The following is a 16,575-nucleotide window of genomic DNA, read 5'->3' on the forward strand; positions in this document are numbered from 1 at the left end:
TTTCCACTGCATCTTGACTTTATATTTGATGATGTACATTACTTCTTTTAAGTGACAAGACTTTGTGTAAGCAAAGTCAGACCTTACTGTCCTAATTGAATAACTAAAAATAAAGGCATGATCATATTACATTTTTGGCAAAATAAGTGTAATCTAGAGGCCTTTGCCTTTCACTTTTGAGACCAAATGATCAGCTAGAAGTCAAGTTAATATTTGTTGTTCCTAAAACTTGGATAGGCGACAAGACTTTTGTGAGGTAATGTAGTGTCTACCATAAAGTAAGTTTTCCAATTCTATAATATTTTATGGTTTCCAATTGTAGTTTAAAAACTGAAACTCTGCATGACTTCATGTGATTTGATATAATTATTAATAATATTTATATTATTACTAATTTATAATTGATTTTAAAATCTCCTGAAATGGCTGCTTGGCTGGTTGGTTTCTATTTATAGAAGATCTATATACAGTGCACATATTAAATTGTATAAAAAATATATAAGGAAATATAAATAAGATGTGAAAAATTAGCATTACTTTCAAAGGTTTTTTTTTACTTGTGCAATAAAGAGCTGTCAAAAAATATTATTTTTTGATAGACTGATTGAGAAGAAAAATATTCTCTGTGTTGTTGGACCTGTAGTCATAGCAGAATTTAATAAATCAGTTGAAATGGACTAAATCTGCCCTGTCTTAAGAGGCTTACTTGCCCAAAATAGAGTATTGGTGTGACCGAGAACACGGAGATGATTTTTGATTCACTGATATGTTTGGGAAACTTACAAGAACTGCTTTTTATACTGCACATGGACAAATCATTTATATGTTTATTCGTTTGTGTTCAGATCAAAATTTAACAGACACAGACACAATAATTACTTTTTTTGTTCAAAATACACATTCTTGCCTTTGTCAAATAAACAAACATGCATGTCATGCGAATAAAATAGTGTTTGCGTCACTGGACAAATCCTGGTTTTGTGGAGAGGTACAATACCAACTGATTATGCAATGCCAAGATTAGGATTAATAGCAGCTGGATTGTAATGTAGATCATGATGGACTGCACTATAATAAATAGTTTTATTGTATTTTTTTATGTCAACTCTATTTCAAAGCTGAATATTGATGGTTATCTATTATTTATGAGGGAGCTGTAAAATAATACATATATGAAGTCAAAATTATTAGCCCTCCTGTGATTTATTTTTTTTATGTTTCAAACATGGTGTATAACATTATGAGCATTTTTTTCTATAATATTTTCTTATTTTAGAGAAAGTTGTGATTGTTTTATTTTGGCTAGAAAAAATATAAAATATTATTTGATTATAAAATAATATTAAGGTCAGTATATTATTAGCCCTCTTAAGCAATATATATACATTTTGATTGTCTGCAGAACAAATTACTGGTATACAATGGTTTGCCTAATTACCCTAACTTGCCCAGTTAACCTAATAATTAACTTAGTTAACCCTTTAAATCGCACTTTAAGCTGAATACTAGCATCTTGAAAAATATTTAGTAAAATATTATTTACCGTCATCATGGCAAAGATAAAATTCAATTCAATTAATCTTTATTTGTATAGCGCTTTTACAATGTAGATTGTGTCAAAGCAGCTTCACATAGAAGATCATAGTAAATTGAAACAGTGTAGTTCAGTTTTCAGTGTTTAAGTTCAGTTCAGTTTAGTACAGTTCAGCATGGTTAATAATCACTACTAAGAGTCCAAACACTGAAGAGCTCTACAGCTCTACAGATGCAGAACCATGCAAGCCAGTGACGACAGAGGCGAGGAAAAAACTTCACCAATTGGCGGAAGTGAAGAATTAAAAAACCTCGAGAGAAACCAGGCTCAGTTGGGCATGATCATTTCTCCTCTGGCCAAAAGACTTGTGCAGAGCTACAGTCTAGGCGCCGGAGGCTGGAAAGCGGGACCTGGACTCGTCTGTCCCTAATGCATCGCAGGAATCAGTCTCATGCTCTCCACTCCTCCATGACCACCACAGAAGCTTCTCGGGATACGGCCTGGTCCAGGATATGGAAACCTTGGGATCATTTCGTCGCTGGTCTTGGATCAAATCAGTGATGCTGTATAGTGTGAGGGCCTTGGGATAAGTATCCCCAGGTGGAAATAGAGAATAAAGAGAACAATTAGTGTAGCTGCTGTTCATAGTCTATATAAACAAGATGCAGAAACCTGCATGGAGCACATTCATGTATCATACCGCTAAGTGATGACCTTACTGTATGCTTTACTAAAAAGATAGGTTTTTAATCTAGTTTTGAATTGGGAGAGTGTGTCTGAGCCTCGGACATTATCAGGAAGGCTATTCCAGAGTTTAGGAGCCATAAATGAGAAGGCTCGACCTCCTTTACTCGACTTTGCTATTTTAGGTACTACCAGAAGGACTGAGTTTTAAAAAGAAATCAGTAATTAGAAAATGAGTTATTAAAACTTATGTTTAGAAATGTGTTAAAAAATCTTTCTGTTAAACAGAAATTGGGAAAACTATACAGGGGGGCTAATGATTTAGAAGGGCTAATAATTCTGACTTCAACTGTATACTGTTTACTCATGTTTAGTTTGCTATTAAAAGAGATATAGAAGTGTTTGCGCTTTCCTTTTTTGTGTGTTAGTAGAGTAAGTGCTGAATAGAGTTTTATGTGTGTGTGTGTGTGTGTGGGGGGGGGGGTAAAGAGGATGAGTGTTTAGCTTTGATCTGCTCTGTCAGGGTTAAACTGCCACATGCTGAACTCACATGCCAGGAATTAGACTAGTAAAGAGAAGAGACAAATAGATGGCGATTACAGGCACAGAAAGAGCTCAGCAGGCAGTGAAACCATTTTTTAAACCAAACATTTGTACAGAGGAATCTGCTTTGGGTTTTTGCATCTTTTTCCTAGGTGTTTCTTCGATTCTTTAATAATGGAGAAAAAACTGAAGTTATTCAAGATTTTAATTGTATTATAAATGTCAGTTTGGGGGTGGCAGGTGGTTCTGTAGTTAGCACTGTTTCCTCACAGCAAGAAGGTCGCTGGTTCGAGTCCCGGCTGGACCAGTTGGCATTTCTGTGTGGAGTTTGCCTGTTCTTCCCCTGTTTGCATAGGTTTCCTCCAGGTGCTCTGGTTTCCCCCTCAGTCCAAAGACATGCAGTATAAGCTAGTGAATTGAACAAACTAAATTGGCTGTAGTGTATGGGTGTTTGTGAATAAGTGTGTATGGTGTTTCCCAGCACAGAGTTGCGGCTGACAGGGCACCTGCTGTGTAAAACATATGTCGGAATAGGAGGCAACTTCTGAAAAAGAGACTAAGCTGAAGGGAAATGAATGAATGAATGTCAGTTTGATTTAATATTTCTTTGCTAAACAAAAGTGAGGTTATATTCTTCTGGAAAAAATATCTTAACGACTCTTACTGAACTGATAGCTAAACAAAATGTACAGGATCATAAACAGCAGAGAAGGCTACTTCTGTGCTACCTTTGCAAAATTGGATTTAGACATGCCTCAGTGGCTTCTTACCTCCATGTGATACCTTGTTCAGGTTTTGGTGTTTTAGAGGATTTTGAATTCAATCTTATGGAAACAAACGTGAGATGTGACGCGCTTTCTGTCAGTCACACTCTGTCCATATACTCCAATAAAAACAAGTTTTCAAGTAATGTTTTTTATTATATACACCTTTTCTGTTTTGCACAGAAATTTGAATATTACTGTCATGTTAGTGCTATATGAAAAACTCACATCATTTAGTTTCTGTCATTTTTTTGTCTATCTGTAATGATTGGTTTGATCATTTTCTTTGTAAAAATCAACATTAAAAAGTTGGTTTAAAAGTTGACAGCCATTAGACTGTTAACTGTCAACCCCTGACTTTACATCAAATCTCTTTAACAAAGACACTTTAATGACTGCATGATTTTCAAAGTAGTCATGTCACAGGTGTTTTTTTACACTGCATGACTTGGGTAGCTTTTCGTCGCTGCTTTGTTTACACTGTAGGATAGATTGGCGAAAGGGGGTTTCACACTGCATGATTTTACAGTAGGAAGAATCTCTGTAAACTTTGTTGTGGAATTGCTCAGATGATACGTCAAACAGACACGGGTACTCCTGCGAAATGTCCACTAGTTTTCTTTTCATTTCTTGGGTGCAAATAGACTGAGAAGCATTTTTATCTCCTCCCCCGACCTCCTGCTGGCCTGCAGGTACCTATACTAGTGGATGCTGCACACTCATTGGCTGCTGGTAATCTAAAAGCTGATGTTATTTTCAGTCAGAACTCATTTCACACGGCATGATCTGAATGGCTGACAGCTCCAGATATTTAGTATGCCAAGTATCTCACGAGCGTTGGCGAGTCATCTGCGATTCTTTGAGATCGCGTCTTTGATAGTTCATACTGTGTGACTGTCACTCATGTGAATGAGCACCAATTTGCCAATGATTTCAGACATTTGTTGGCGATTTCTCAAAACCTATTGGCAAGTTAAAATCGGGGCTAAATTTATGCAGTCTGCATAAAGTGCACTTAGCAATTTTTGACAAACAAGGTTAATATTAAAAAACAAACAGACCCATAACCCAACAAAAATGTGCCTTTTTTTGGTATCTCCCACTGTAGTTACTAGACATGCCCCTTACCGCTGATTGGCTGCAAATGTGTTTTGGTATTTGGTTGTGGTAAATTTAAAAAAAAAAATATTGCTGTATATTAAATATATAATATAAATATAACATAAATATTAAGTAAGTTCACCTTAAACTGCTTTAAAGGATTGGTTCCACCAAAAATTAAAATTCTGTTAAATTAATTACTCATCATCATGCAGTTGAAACATAGCACAAATTCAGATATTTTAGATGAAATCTAAAAGCTCTTTATAAAGCGAACATTGTCAAAAACATTGTCAAAACATTCCATGCGATTTCAGTGGTTCAACTGTTATTATATAAAGCTCCGAAACAGAAAAAAAAAAAAAAAAATGACTTTGCCTATGTCCTCTCTTCAGCCTCGTCAGATGCCAGTACGCATTTACTACAGACAATACAACACCTGTGTGTTGCACTGCTGACTCTAATGGCAGTATGCTGTATTCCCTGTTATAAACATGCACCCTTATGACCCGACGAGGAAGAGAATACATTGATGTACAGTACAAGGTTGTTTTTACAGTCGCACAAAGTGTTAAAGTGGTTGATGAAATGTTTTGACAATGTTTTTGGTTGCTTTCGTGGACTTTGAATGTCTCTTAGGGCTGCACAATTTATTGTTTCAACATTAATATCGCAATGTGCGCATCTGCATTAGTCACACAGCAGGATCTGCAATGTTGAGGTGAGATTATAGTTGACCAGGAACCATGGTTTATTGTATGTGTCTTTTAAGGCCTCTGATTGTGTAAGCATTTAAAGCATTTATGCACAAGATTATAATGTTTTTAACTTCAAGAAAGATTAATTGTATTTAAATAGCCCCTATTTTGCATTATAAAAGGTCATAATTTAGTTTTGGGGGTTTCCAACAACAGACTGATATACATTCAAGGTCAAAAACACTTTCATTGTCTTATAATGTGCATTTATTTTTTGCCTATAATTACCTCAACGACTACCATACGATTCATTCAATGATTTATTTGTTCCTAAACCCCTTGTTAGAGTGAAGCTAGTCTGTGCTGATTGGACCAACGACCCAGTCTGTAGTGATTGGTTGACTGTGTTCAGCGTGTAAGAGAGAAATGCCAACCACGGCTATGAAGTAGCAGAAACTATGAGAGCCAAATGCAGGATTGCAATAAAGAAATGCAGTTAAACACCAGCAGATTACTCTACTCGTTAACCCCAAGTAATAACAACGACACACATTCAGTTTTAATCCACACAGTGGCAAAAGTTAAACAATTTTGAAAATTAACCGCGCCCCGTGTGAAGAACAGCTGATGGTGGTCATAGCAACAAACAGCAGTGGGTCGAGAATCAGAAATGCATTTAAATCAGTAAAGCAAGAAATACACGCTGCTTGTAGTTTTGGATGCAATATTTGAATAGCCACTAGTACAAGTACAAGCATTGATCTTTAATATATAAGGGATTACAAGCCACATGGAGCAAAGCCATTGTAATACACAATTAAACAAATATTTTGCAAACTACACAAAACGAGGCAACAATTTTAGTTACACTTACATGTTATGATCCGAAGGAAAAAGAAACTGGTCCGAGTCTAAAGGGAAAGTACATTCACATTTGACCGGATCCGGGACTACATATTTGGTGATGTACAATATCGACGTCGAAACGTTTAATCAAAAGATCCGATCCCAACTCGATTCATTTACCTGACTCTGAGTTGACTATTTCATTAAAGAATCAATAGTTTTAATCACAGTGCACTTTCAGGTTAAAACCTCAGCTTAATGTTTTCATTCACTTAGTGCTGTGTTAGACACTGCATGGAAGGTCATTTTCAAAAACCCATTATAGGGGCTCTTTAAGTATAGACAGTTGAAGTTAGAATTATTAGCCCTCCTGAATTATAAGCCACCCTGTTTATTTCCCCCCCCCCCCAAATTTCTATTTAAAGGAGAGAGATTTTTTCAACACATTTCTAAACATAATAGTTTTAATAATTCATTTTTAATAACTGATTTATTTTATCTTTTCCATGATGACAGTAAATAATATTTTACTACATATTTTTTAAGACACTTCAAGTTAGTTAGGTTAATTAGGTTAACTAGGCAGGTTAGGGTAATTAGGCAAGTTATTTTTTAATAAGGGTTTGTTAGACTATTGAAAAAAATATATCCAAAAGAGGCTAATAATTTTGACCTTAAAATAGATTTTTAAAAATTAAAAACTGCTTTTATTCTTGCCGGAATAAAACAAAGAAGACTTTCTCCAGAAGGAAAAATATTATCAGACATACATGACATACATACATGAAAATTTCCTTGCTCTGTTAAACATCATTTAAAAAAGAAAAAAAATCAAAGGTAGGCTAATAATTCTGACTTCAACTGTATAAATACACACATAAAAACGACACTGTTATTTTACATTTGATTAATTTGTGTACCTAAATACTAATAGACGCCCATAAAAAAATGCTGTTGTTTTTTTATTCATATTTTTGCTTTACTGTTTTCATCAATAATTTTAATTTTTTTACTATATTTATACACTCTACAAAATCATTCTAATCAATGTCAAATTATATAAATTCTTTCCTAATAGAGCTGTTCATTTTGTTTGTAGAATTTATTCTACAATATTGCAATATTTATTGCAGAAAGTAAAATATCTCGATGTCAGTTTTTTTCCAATACCATGCAGCCTTACTGTTTATAGAGGAGGAGATAGAGCTCTTGGATTTCATCTAAAATATCTTAATTTGTGTTCTGAAGATGAACAAAGGTGTTAGGGAATTGGAATGACACAACTGTAAGTAATTAATAACAGACCTTTTCTGGTGAACTAATCATTTAAATTTATTTCAATAATTACATTTGTTTGCTAAATTGAGAGTTTGATAGAACGGTAAAATTAATGGCTTGCTGCCAGGTTGAAGCTTATTGAAGACTGAATCACTACAAAAAGGAAGACAAATCTGAATTTTACAGTAAAAGTAAGATATATAGAGGTAGCAGGACGTCTGACAGACTTGATGTTCTGATCGTAGTGTTCAGAGAGACCTATTATTAATTCCCCCTCCTCTTCTCCCGCCTCTTAATATAATTACTGTGTTTTTATATTGCATATGATTGTGAAGAATTAGTCTGGGTTCTTGGAATCTCTGCAGTTTTCAATAGCTTGACATTATGTTTGTGAATATAAGGAGCTGTTCTGATTAAAACCGAAAAGATAAAACTTTTATCCTTAAAGTATTGTCAAAAATGGACACTTTATGGACCAGTTTGCACCTGGTATTAAGATGTTTTCATCCATCTGATCACTAGGATGCTACAAGTGTAAAAAGAGTTTACAATCTTTTAATTTTGTCTGCTTTTTGATCACACACAGAGGTATTGGAAAACGCATTTGATTGGTTTACTTTTTAAAATACTCATGTTTATGAATGCAATCTTCTCAATGCCACCAACATCTTTCAGACTGCAGCCCTGCCTCTTTTCCATTTGGTCAGAGGAGAACTGGTCCCCTGACTGGCCCTGGTTTCTTACAAGTTTTTTTTGCTCCATATGATTCAGTTGGAGAGTTTTTGTTCCTTGCTGTTGTTGCCTCTAACATCTGAAAATATGAAATATTGTTGCTTTTTTATGTTTTATACATTTTATATATGTATTTTAATGCCAGGTAGAAATGCAGGGCTTTTTTTAAGCAAATACAGTGGAATTTAGGAACAATGTAGAGTTAATTTGTTAAACTTAAAATTTAAATTTACTCATCATGTTGTTTTTAAGTTGTAAGAAGTTTTTGTAATTTTTTTAAATGTCCTGAAATGTCCTTTTTAATGTAATGACAGTAAATAGTAGGGCTGTCTGGAACTGTAGACCATGTGACAGTGGGCTTTGCGACGTGTACTCTATTTTTCAAATTCATTCAACTTTGGAATTACAGTGTTAATCATTCATCCATTCATTTTCTTTTTGGCTTAGTCCCTTTATTAATAAGGGGTCAACACAGCGGAATAAACCACCAACTTATCCAGCAAATGTTTTACGCAGCAGATACCCTTCCAGCTGCAACCCATCACTGGGAAACACCCATACACTCTTATTCACACACACTACTGAAAATTTTGCCTACCCAATTCACCTGCACCGCGTGTCTTTGGACTTGTTGGGGAAACCGGAGCACCTGGAATTTCCACACAGAAATGCCAAGTGACCCAGCCGTGGCTCAAACCAGCTACCTTCTTTCTGTGAGGCGATTGCACTACCTACTGCGCCACCGTGTCTCCCTAAGGTTAATCAAATTGGACATTTTGGATTTGCGCATAAAAAATCAGTTGATGGAAACAGCAATATGCGCATCAATTTTGAAAATGAGCATAAAAAAAGGTATGTGCATAATTGACTAGGATAAACCTTTTATTCAATACGAAAAGATGCGCATAAACTACGATGGAAACACTTTTACCGATCAAATTCCAGCATGCAATTAAAAAGGGTCATGTAATTTTGTTATAAGAGATAATGTGACGATAAAATTATGTGAATGGACAAACTAGCAGGCTGAGCACATTGTAAAACATTGAAAATGTTGTTTTAGTCATTCTAAAACGCCTTAACCATTTAAGTATTAGTGTTATTATATTATTAATGACCTCCAGAATAGTCAAGAGCATCTATGCTTCGCGTCTCATGCCTTCAAATGCCATCACGTGTTTAAAAGATTCATGCAGCTTCTCCTACCCTTCTCCAAACTCTGTGTGGAGTTTGCATGTTTTTCTCAAGTTTGAGTGGGTTTCCCCCACAGCCCAAAGACATGCAGTATAGTTGAATTGCTGAAATTTGCTGTAGTGCATGTGTGTGAATGAGAAAGTGTATCTGTGTTTCCCAGTGCTGGGTTGCAACTGGAAAGGTTTCCACCGCATAAAACATATGACAGAGTAATTGGTGGTTCACTCCACTGCGGGGAATAGGCCGAAGAATAATTTCTATGCTGTGTTCAATATGTATATTCCCAGTACATTTTCTCAATTCACCCACCATTCACAGACCTATTTTTAATTTCTTCTCATAAAGGACGCTTATGAAGTGTCTTGAACTCACAGATAAGTGTGGGCGGAAAATCTTAGAGATTTGAGAATCCATGCATGTTTATTGATGGTCTGATCTCTATTTTTGTGTCTCTGTCTGTGGTCCAAGTGAAATTAATCGTCTGGATCTGGGTCTGGTTGTGGAGGTGTGGAATAAAGGTCTCATCTGGGACACCTTGATAGGAACAGCATGGATCCCACTTAACACCATCCACCAATCAGATGAGGTAAGTGGGCACCACCAGCCAATCAGATTGTAGAGTCATGAATCTCAGCTCAGCTGTCTGTCTGGTGAGGCATGAAAGTGCCACTCCCACCCTGTTTCGCATGAGACGAGAGCATCTGAGTCATGGCTGGAGCTGAGGTGGGTGGGGAAGGCATTGCAAATGGTGAGAATGTTGAAAACTTCGCCTGAACTGCTTCCAGCTGGACAGTTCTGCTAAAACCCCAGGGGTGTCAGCCAGTAGTGCAAATTGTATTATTAATGGTCTGATTAAATAAAGAGGCAGCCAGTTAAATATTGCAGTGTTTATAAATAAAGTGAATGGTACTTGCTGTTATGGGGTTCACTTCTGTTTCTAAACTCCTAAACTCAAGTGTCATACTTCAAGTTATACTTATAAGTATATAAGTGTTTTACTTCAGGTTATCCAGCTTATTGAGGAGTGTTATTACTTACAGCTTACAGGCTTACAGCTTTTGCTTGTTTAATTAATAACATTAAAATAACTTAGCAGCTCTATTTCCATCTATTACTGATGTGATTTATTAAAACTGTGCAGAAGTAAAATGTGAGATGAATGTACAATTTTGGAATAAAATCAATCCACAGATTTGTGAAACTACCTGGAATCATAAATTTCACCATCTCAGCAGGCACACAACATTATAAGAAATTAATATTAGGTTAGATTTAGGTCATGACGTCAGATGACCAAAATTCATTGTCTAGCCAGTGTCTAAGGACAAAGTTATTTTGACGTCCAATAACGACGTGAAGTTATGTTCATATTTGGTTGATTTTAGGTTGTTTTGGAAAGTGACCAAAATCCAACGTCTGATACATGTCATAATGGTAGCGTGGTCAGATGTTGATATTCGGTTGATTTTATGTTGGGCGTTGGACATCGACATCAGCCTGATGTTGGGTTCTGACGTCAACTCGATTTTCATCTCCAAACAAAATCCAACGTCCCTACTATGTTGGGGTATGTTTGGGTACAACTTCAATATGACATCATGTTGACGTCCTGTGCCTGCAGGGATGTTTGTTCACTTGACCAGAGTAGAACTAGCCCCATGAATGAGCTTTTTTTCTTCTTTTATTTAAATGGTTACTTCACCCAAAAATAAACATTTAGTTATTAATTACTCTCACACCGTTCCAGTTCTCTGAAACATGCATTTATCTTCAAAGTTCAGAAAAATAATCAAAATATTGTATTGTAACATATTATAAAACATTTCATGTGATTTCAGTGGTTCAACAGTAATTATACGAAGCTCCAAGAACACTTTTGTCTTCCAAAAAAATAAAAAATAAAAACAGTTAAAACATTTTTGTTACCCTTTTGTCTTCTCATGCACATCAGGTAATGGTACTGCTTTAAAATGGGCAGTAAGACATATTGCAACGAGTCAGCAGAGCAACATGTAAACCATTGTAAATGTGCAAAATGGTCAAAAAGCCATTAGCTAACAGATTTTCTTTATATACAGTTTTTTGGCACTCAAAATCGTTGAACAACTGAAGTCACTTGGAATAGTTCTGATTCGTTTTCTGGACCTTGAACATATTGGGCCCATTTCTGTCAATAGAAGGACAGAGAGCTATCATATTGTATCTAAAATATCTTAACATGTGTTCTGAATTAATTATTGGTCACACTTTATTTTGATGGTTCGTTTGTTGAATTTAAGCTACACTGCATCTACATGCAACTAATTTTCATTAGATTATCAGTAGACTGTTAGGTTGGGGTTAGTGTTAGTGTGAGTTGACATGTACTTGCAAAGTTTCTTATTGTCAGTTAAATGTCTGTTGAAGGTGCAGTATCAGTAGATATTAAGCAGACAGTCTACTAATACTTAAATGGACCATCAAAATAAAGTGTTACCTATTTTTTTACTCAGAGGATTGAAATAAAATGAGGGTGAGTAATTAATAGCAGAACTTAAAATTTTGGGTAAACTAACCCCTTTATTCAGATTTCCTGCCTGTGTCACCCTTGGCTTGCTTAGTTGGGATTTACAGTGAGACATATATATTAAGCTATTTTAACAGAACTTCAACAGAAGAGTGTTCAGTGTTGCATAAACCTCTGATTGGTTACTGTGTTCATAACCTCAACAAAAAATGTGTGTGATTAGTTGTATATGGTATTAATTGTTCTTAACGAACTACATAAAATCCATTCATTTCATTGAGTCATTCTGTGTTTTCCCCTGTCAAGTGTTTCAAGTGCTTGAGTTTAGTAATGTGAATCCTTTGTTCTCTTTTCCCGCCATTTATTTTACTATTCAGTAGTTTTACCTGTTCACACCCCTGTTTGTTGTTAATTAAACATGTTTAGTGTATTTATAGTCTTTGGGTTGTTATTTGTCCGGTCTTAGTCGTCATAATTATTGGCATTATGTTGATTCGTGTTGGTTGTTCCTGTGGTCCTGTTCACCTGAAGATTCAGTAAATAAATAAAAAGATGTTTAATAAATTTTGTTTCTTGTGAGTTTATAGAGAGCACAGGGGCCACATTCATTCATTTATTCAATTATTGATTGTCACATTTACAGTAATTTTATCTATAGTATATTAAGTCACCCCTTTAATTTTTTTATTGCAATGAAGCTACTTTGAAATCTGTATTATTTAAAGTGATATAAATAGAGGTGATGTGACTTGACATTGGCCTTTTCCCACAACATCCAAATGCAGTTGAATTAGTGTAGCTCTCTTGAATATATAAATACAATTTTAAAAAACGCAGTCAACGTACCACTGGTGAGAATAAATGCTTTCTGACTTCAACCCTCTAAGCTTTCCCTCTCCAATCCATTTAAGTTTTATCAAGCTGCTGTCTCTCCTTTTTAGAAATTTTTTTGAAGCATTGAATTTCAGAGTTGGCATGACATCTAACAGTTCTTTATCTCTCTCTGTCTAGGAAGGGCCTGGAGAGTGGACCTTACTGGATTCTGAGGTCCTGATGAAGGAAGATGAAATATACGGCACTAAAAACCCTACTCCTCACCAAGTGCTGCTAGACACACGCTTTGAGCTCCCTTTTGGTAATATTATATTATATTATATTACATTACATTACATTACATTACATTACATTACATTACATTATATTATATTATATTATATTATATTATATTATATTATATTATATTATATTATATTATATTATATTATACAGGCACTAAGCAGATACTTTGCCTTCATAATTGGCTTTAAAAGTGAATTTGTACATTTTTAATTGGTCCAAGTTTGTTTTAGGGTCACTAAATCCTTAAAAAGATTAAATGAATCTAGGAGAATTGGCGATATGTAAACGGAGTACATGGACAAATGGAGAGGAAGCAAGGGTGCTGATGTATTTGTGATGTTCCTGCAGTAACCTCTCTGTCTCATGCCATATTAAACACTGTGAATACAGAATTGAGTGCTGTGTGGCCGCAGAAACTGGATGGGAGGAGCGAGAAATACATTGGAACAGTGAAAGCTGGAGTTTTATATGAAGATGTCAGACTTACAGTACATACCCATTCACTAATATTGGTGTGCTTGTGTAGATATACCTGACGACGAGGCCCAGTACTGGACTAAGAAGCTGGAGCGCATCAACTCTATGAGGATACATGATGAGGTACAGTAAAGACTCTGTGTGTGTGTGTGTGTGTGTGTGTGTGTGTGTGTGTGTGTGTGTGTGTGTATGTGTGTGTGTTTTGGAGTAAAGATATTTGAATATACTGTATACAATGGAGGAATTAAAGTGTTTCTTTGATGAGTCTGGGCAAAACATAATACTTTTCAGTTTTACTTACATATTTTTACATTTAAAAAAAGGTATTGATTCATTCTTTTTAAAGGTATTCTGGTGAATCTCCTAGTTAAGATATAAATGATAAACATGCTTTTAATATAGCCAAATGTTTTTGATTTAATTTACCCTAAACATCCTAGAGCGGGATGTGAAGGTTTTTTCCTCTCATGCATGCAGCAGAAGCTTAGAACCTTTTCTTTAAATGAAAGATAAAAAGCACCTAAAGCTTTAGGTTTGTTTGTTTTTTCTTTTGTGATTTGGCTTTTTTTTTTACGGATAGGTATTTTTGTATTAGGTATTACACTCATCAATATTTTATTGGTTTGACCAAAAGGGAATTCTGCTGTTTAGTGAAAATATTATCTTCTATTGCCACCTGCTGCGAGCAGTGAGTTACTGCACATGACTTATACTGTAGTTTAAAAAGACCAGAGAGTTATACTGTCCAACAAATGCAAAAAAAGATTAAAGCATCTGAATGCCACGTTATTAGTTAAAAATGATGCACACTGTACCATATGGCTTATTGTTAATCATCTATGTTAGCTGTTTTTTGTTGAAATGCTTCTTTTTGTGAATCATTATGGTGTTTTTTAGTATATCTTTTTTAAATTATAGTATTCACTGCAAGATGAAGCACAGAGAAGACAGTTGCCTCCAGTGTCTTCCCAGTGCTGTAAGTGTTTTCTTTTCAGCTTTTATTGTGGGATTGCAAAGAATATGCAGCTGTGTCCTTTTTAAGCCAATAGATGGCAGTAGTTTAAAGCTGTTGGAATACTTATCCCAAATAATTATGTTGTTTAGTTTTACTTATATCATTTCATGTATCCATGGAGGACAAAACCTGGAAGAACAATAAATAAATAAATACGCAAATATATAAATAAATGAGCAAACAAATCAATCCCTAAATTCTTGCATCAATAAAAGATTAAATAAATAAGTATGCCAATAAATAAATAAATAAATGTCTATAAAAATCCACAAATTCCTGAATAAATAAATATTTAAACAATTAATAGTGTGGGCAGGCAAATAATTGATAAATTACACGAAATAAGAAAATGCTAAACTGGAAGTTTTTTTTACCCTTCTTTCACACGTTTATTAAAATAAACTTTCAGTTTAGCATTTTTTTTATTCTCTTGTGTAATTTATGTAATTATGTACCCGTCTGCAGTATTTATTATTTTTATATTTATTCATGCGCTAATTTGTGGATTTTTATATACATTTATTTATTTATTTGCAGATTTATTGATTTGTTATTTTATTTATGCAGAAATAAATTTTATTTATAGATATATTTACCTGCAGGTTTCGTCCTCCATATATATCAAGATTCATTAAAAATGATAAAAATGGAAAACAAAAAAAATATATTGCTCCAAAGCTGTATCGATTTTCAAATTTTTTTTTTATAATTTACTTGCTTTGAAATTGTAGTGTAAGTGAATACTGAGACTCTGTCTAACACTCTAACATCTTCTCATGTAATATGGATTTGAAACAATATACGCATTATTAGTTGTAGACAATTATATTTTAGGTGAATTAAGCAACCGAAAAGTCTTTGAGTAAATCACAGAAGTATTTGACCGTGTTTACTTTACTGTAAACTTTAAAGTGATTATGCAGTGATAATTTATGTTTCTGTTGTTTAACTTTCTCCACATCACTAGGCAATTGGACATATTTTGGGTGGAATGATCAGCAGAGTATGTACTTTGTGTGTTGGAAATCATCATCTTTTCACATTCATTTTTCTTTTACTAGATTATAGATTTGATTTAATGTATTAATTTCCAAAGAGAGATTGAGTCAGGTTTTGTTTGTGTCACTTGCAATTGAGAATTTAAACTACACAGTTTCTGAGAGTGACTATTGAGTTAAATGGTTCATATTTATTATAATATATATTTTATATTATATATTAAGGAAATATCCAAAACATTTCAGCTGTTTAATAAATTACCTAATTTTTTTAGTTTTGACAGAAAATAATTAGTTCATTTTGTGTGTTATTGTTAAATTTACTAGTATTCTAACAATAAAAAAAGAAGATATTAATTATAAAGAATTTGTTGTTGTGCCCAAGCACCAAGATAAAGTTAATGCATTTCATATCAATTTTTAATATTCTTCTTACTTTTTCACTTTTGGTTTCCCATTATCATTTAAGTGTTGTGCATATTATTTGCATTTTAAACCAACTTTAAGTTAATATACTGCTCTGTAGAAATAAAAGTATAAAAGTATCAGTTGTTTTGTATTTCCTCTTATTATGAAGTCATCATGTTTGTATAGTAATTTTTTTTTTAAATTGTCAAAATATTTTACAGTAAAGTTGCATTTCACTCTGCTGTCTGTGCTTTGGTATTTTAATGTAATAATTTCTGTTCTACATTGATGTCTCTGCCTTCATTTCATTCCATATACTTCTTTTTGAGTGTTCAGAGCAAACATCAGTCCTCCATGGTAACAATTTACTCATTTGTGAATTGTATTGTTCTATAGATTTCGATGATCACGACAGTGCTGTTGATGACAGGGACAGTGATTACCGAAGTGAAACAAATAGCAGGCCTCCACGATACCACACCACAGCTCAACCCAATTCTTCAGTGCATCAGTACCCTATTGGTCGAAGGTCACAGCATCAGGCATTGCCAAAAGAGTCTAGGACTGACTCTATCCAGAGCTATGATTTGGACTATAGAGAAGGAAGGGAGCAGAGGTATTTAACACTTGATTACACAAATGTGTGTATGATAAATATCATACATGCTTTTAATAAAT

At 34.3% G+C, this 16,575-nt stretch overlaps 1 protein-coding gene across 13 annotated transcripts in view; it reads left to right on the top strand.

Moving 5' to 3' along the window:
* Positions 1 to 16,575, top strand: part of unc13ba (unc-13 homolog Ba (C. elegans)) — a 170,195-nt gene that overhangs the window by 32,164 nt on the left and 121,456 nt on the right. For 9 of the 13 annotated variants that reach the window (XM_021476430.3, XM_021476422.3, XM_068221413.2 and 6 more), the window contains exons 4-9: positions 9,843 to 9,960; positions 12,892 to 13,015; positions 13,526 to 13,599; positions 14,395 to 14,452; positions 15,459 to 15,494; positions 16,294 to 16,513. In XM_021476430.3, coding sequence (XP_021332105.1) covers positions 9,843 to 9,960; positions 12,892 to 13,015; positions 13,526 to 13,599; positions 14,395 to 14,452; positions 15,459 to 15,494; positions 16,294 to 16,513 — 630 coding nt within the window. The remainder of the gene's footprint in view (positions 1 to 9,842; positions 9,961 to 12,891; positions 13,016 to 13,525; positions 13,600 to 14,394; positions 14,453 to 15,458; positions 15,495 to 16,293; positions 16,514 to 16,575) is intronic. The other 4 variants (XM_068221416.2, XM_068221421.2, XM_073952051.1 and 1 more) reach the window with 1 other exon arrangement.

This window comes from Danio rerio, chromosome 5 (assembly GCF_049306965.1).
Source record: "Danio rerio strain Tuebingen ecotype United States chromosome 5, GRCz12tu, whole genome shotgun sequence".
Lineage (NCBI taxonomy): Eukaryota > Metazoa > Chordata > Actinopteri > Cypriniformes > Danionidae > Danio > Danio rerio.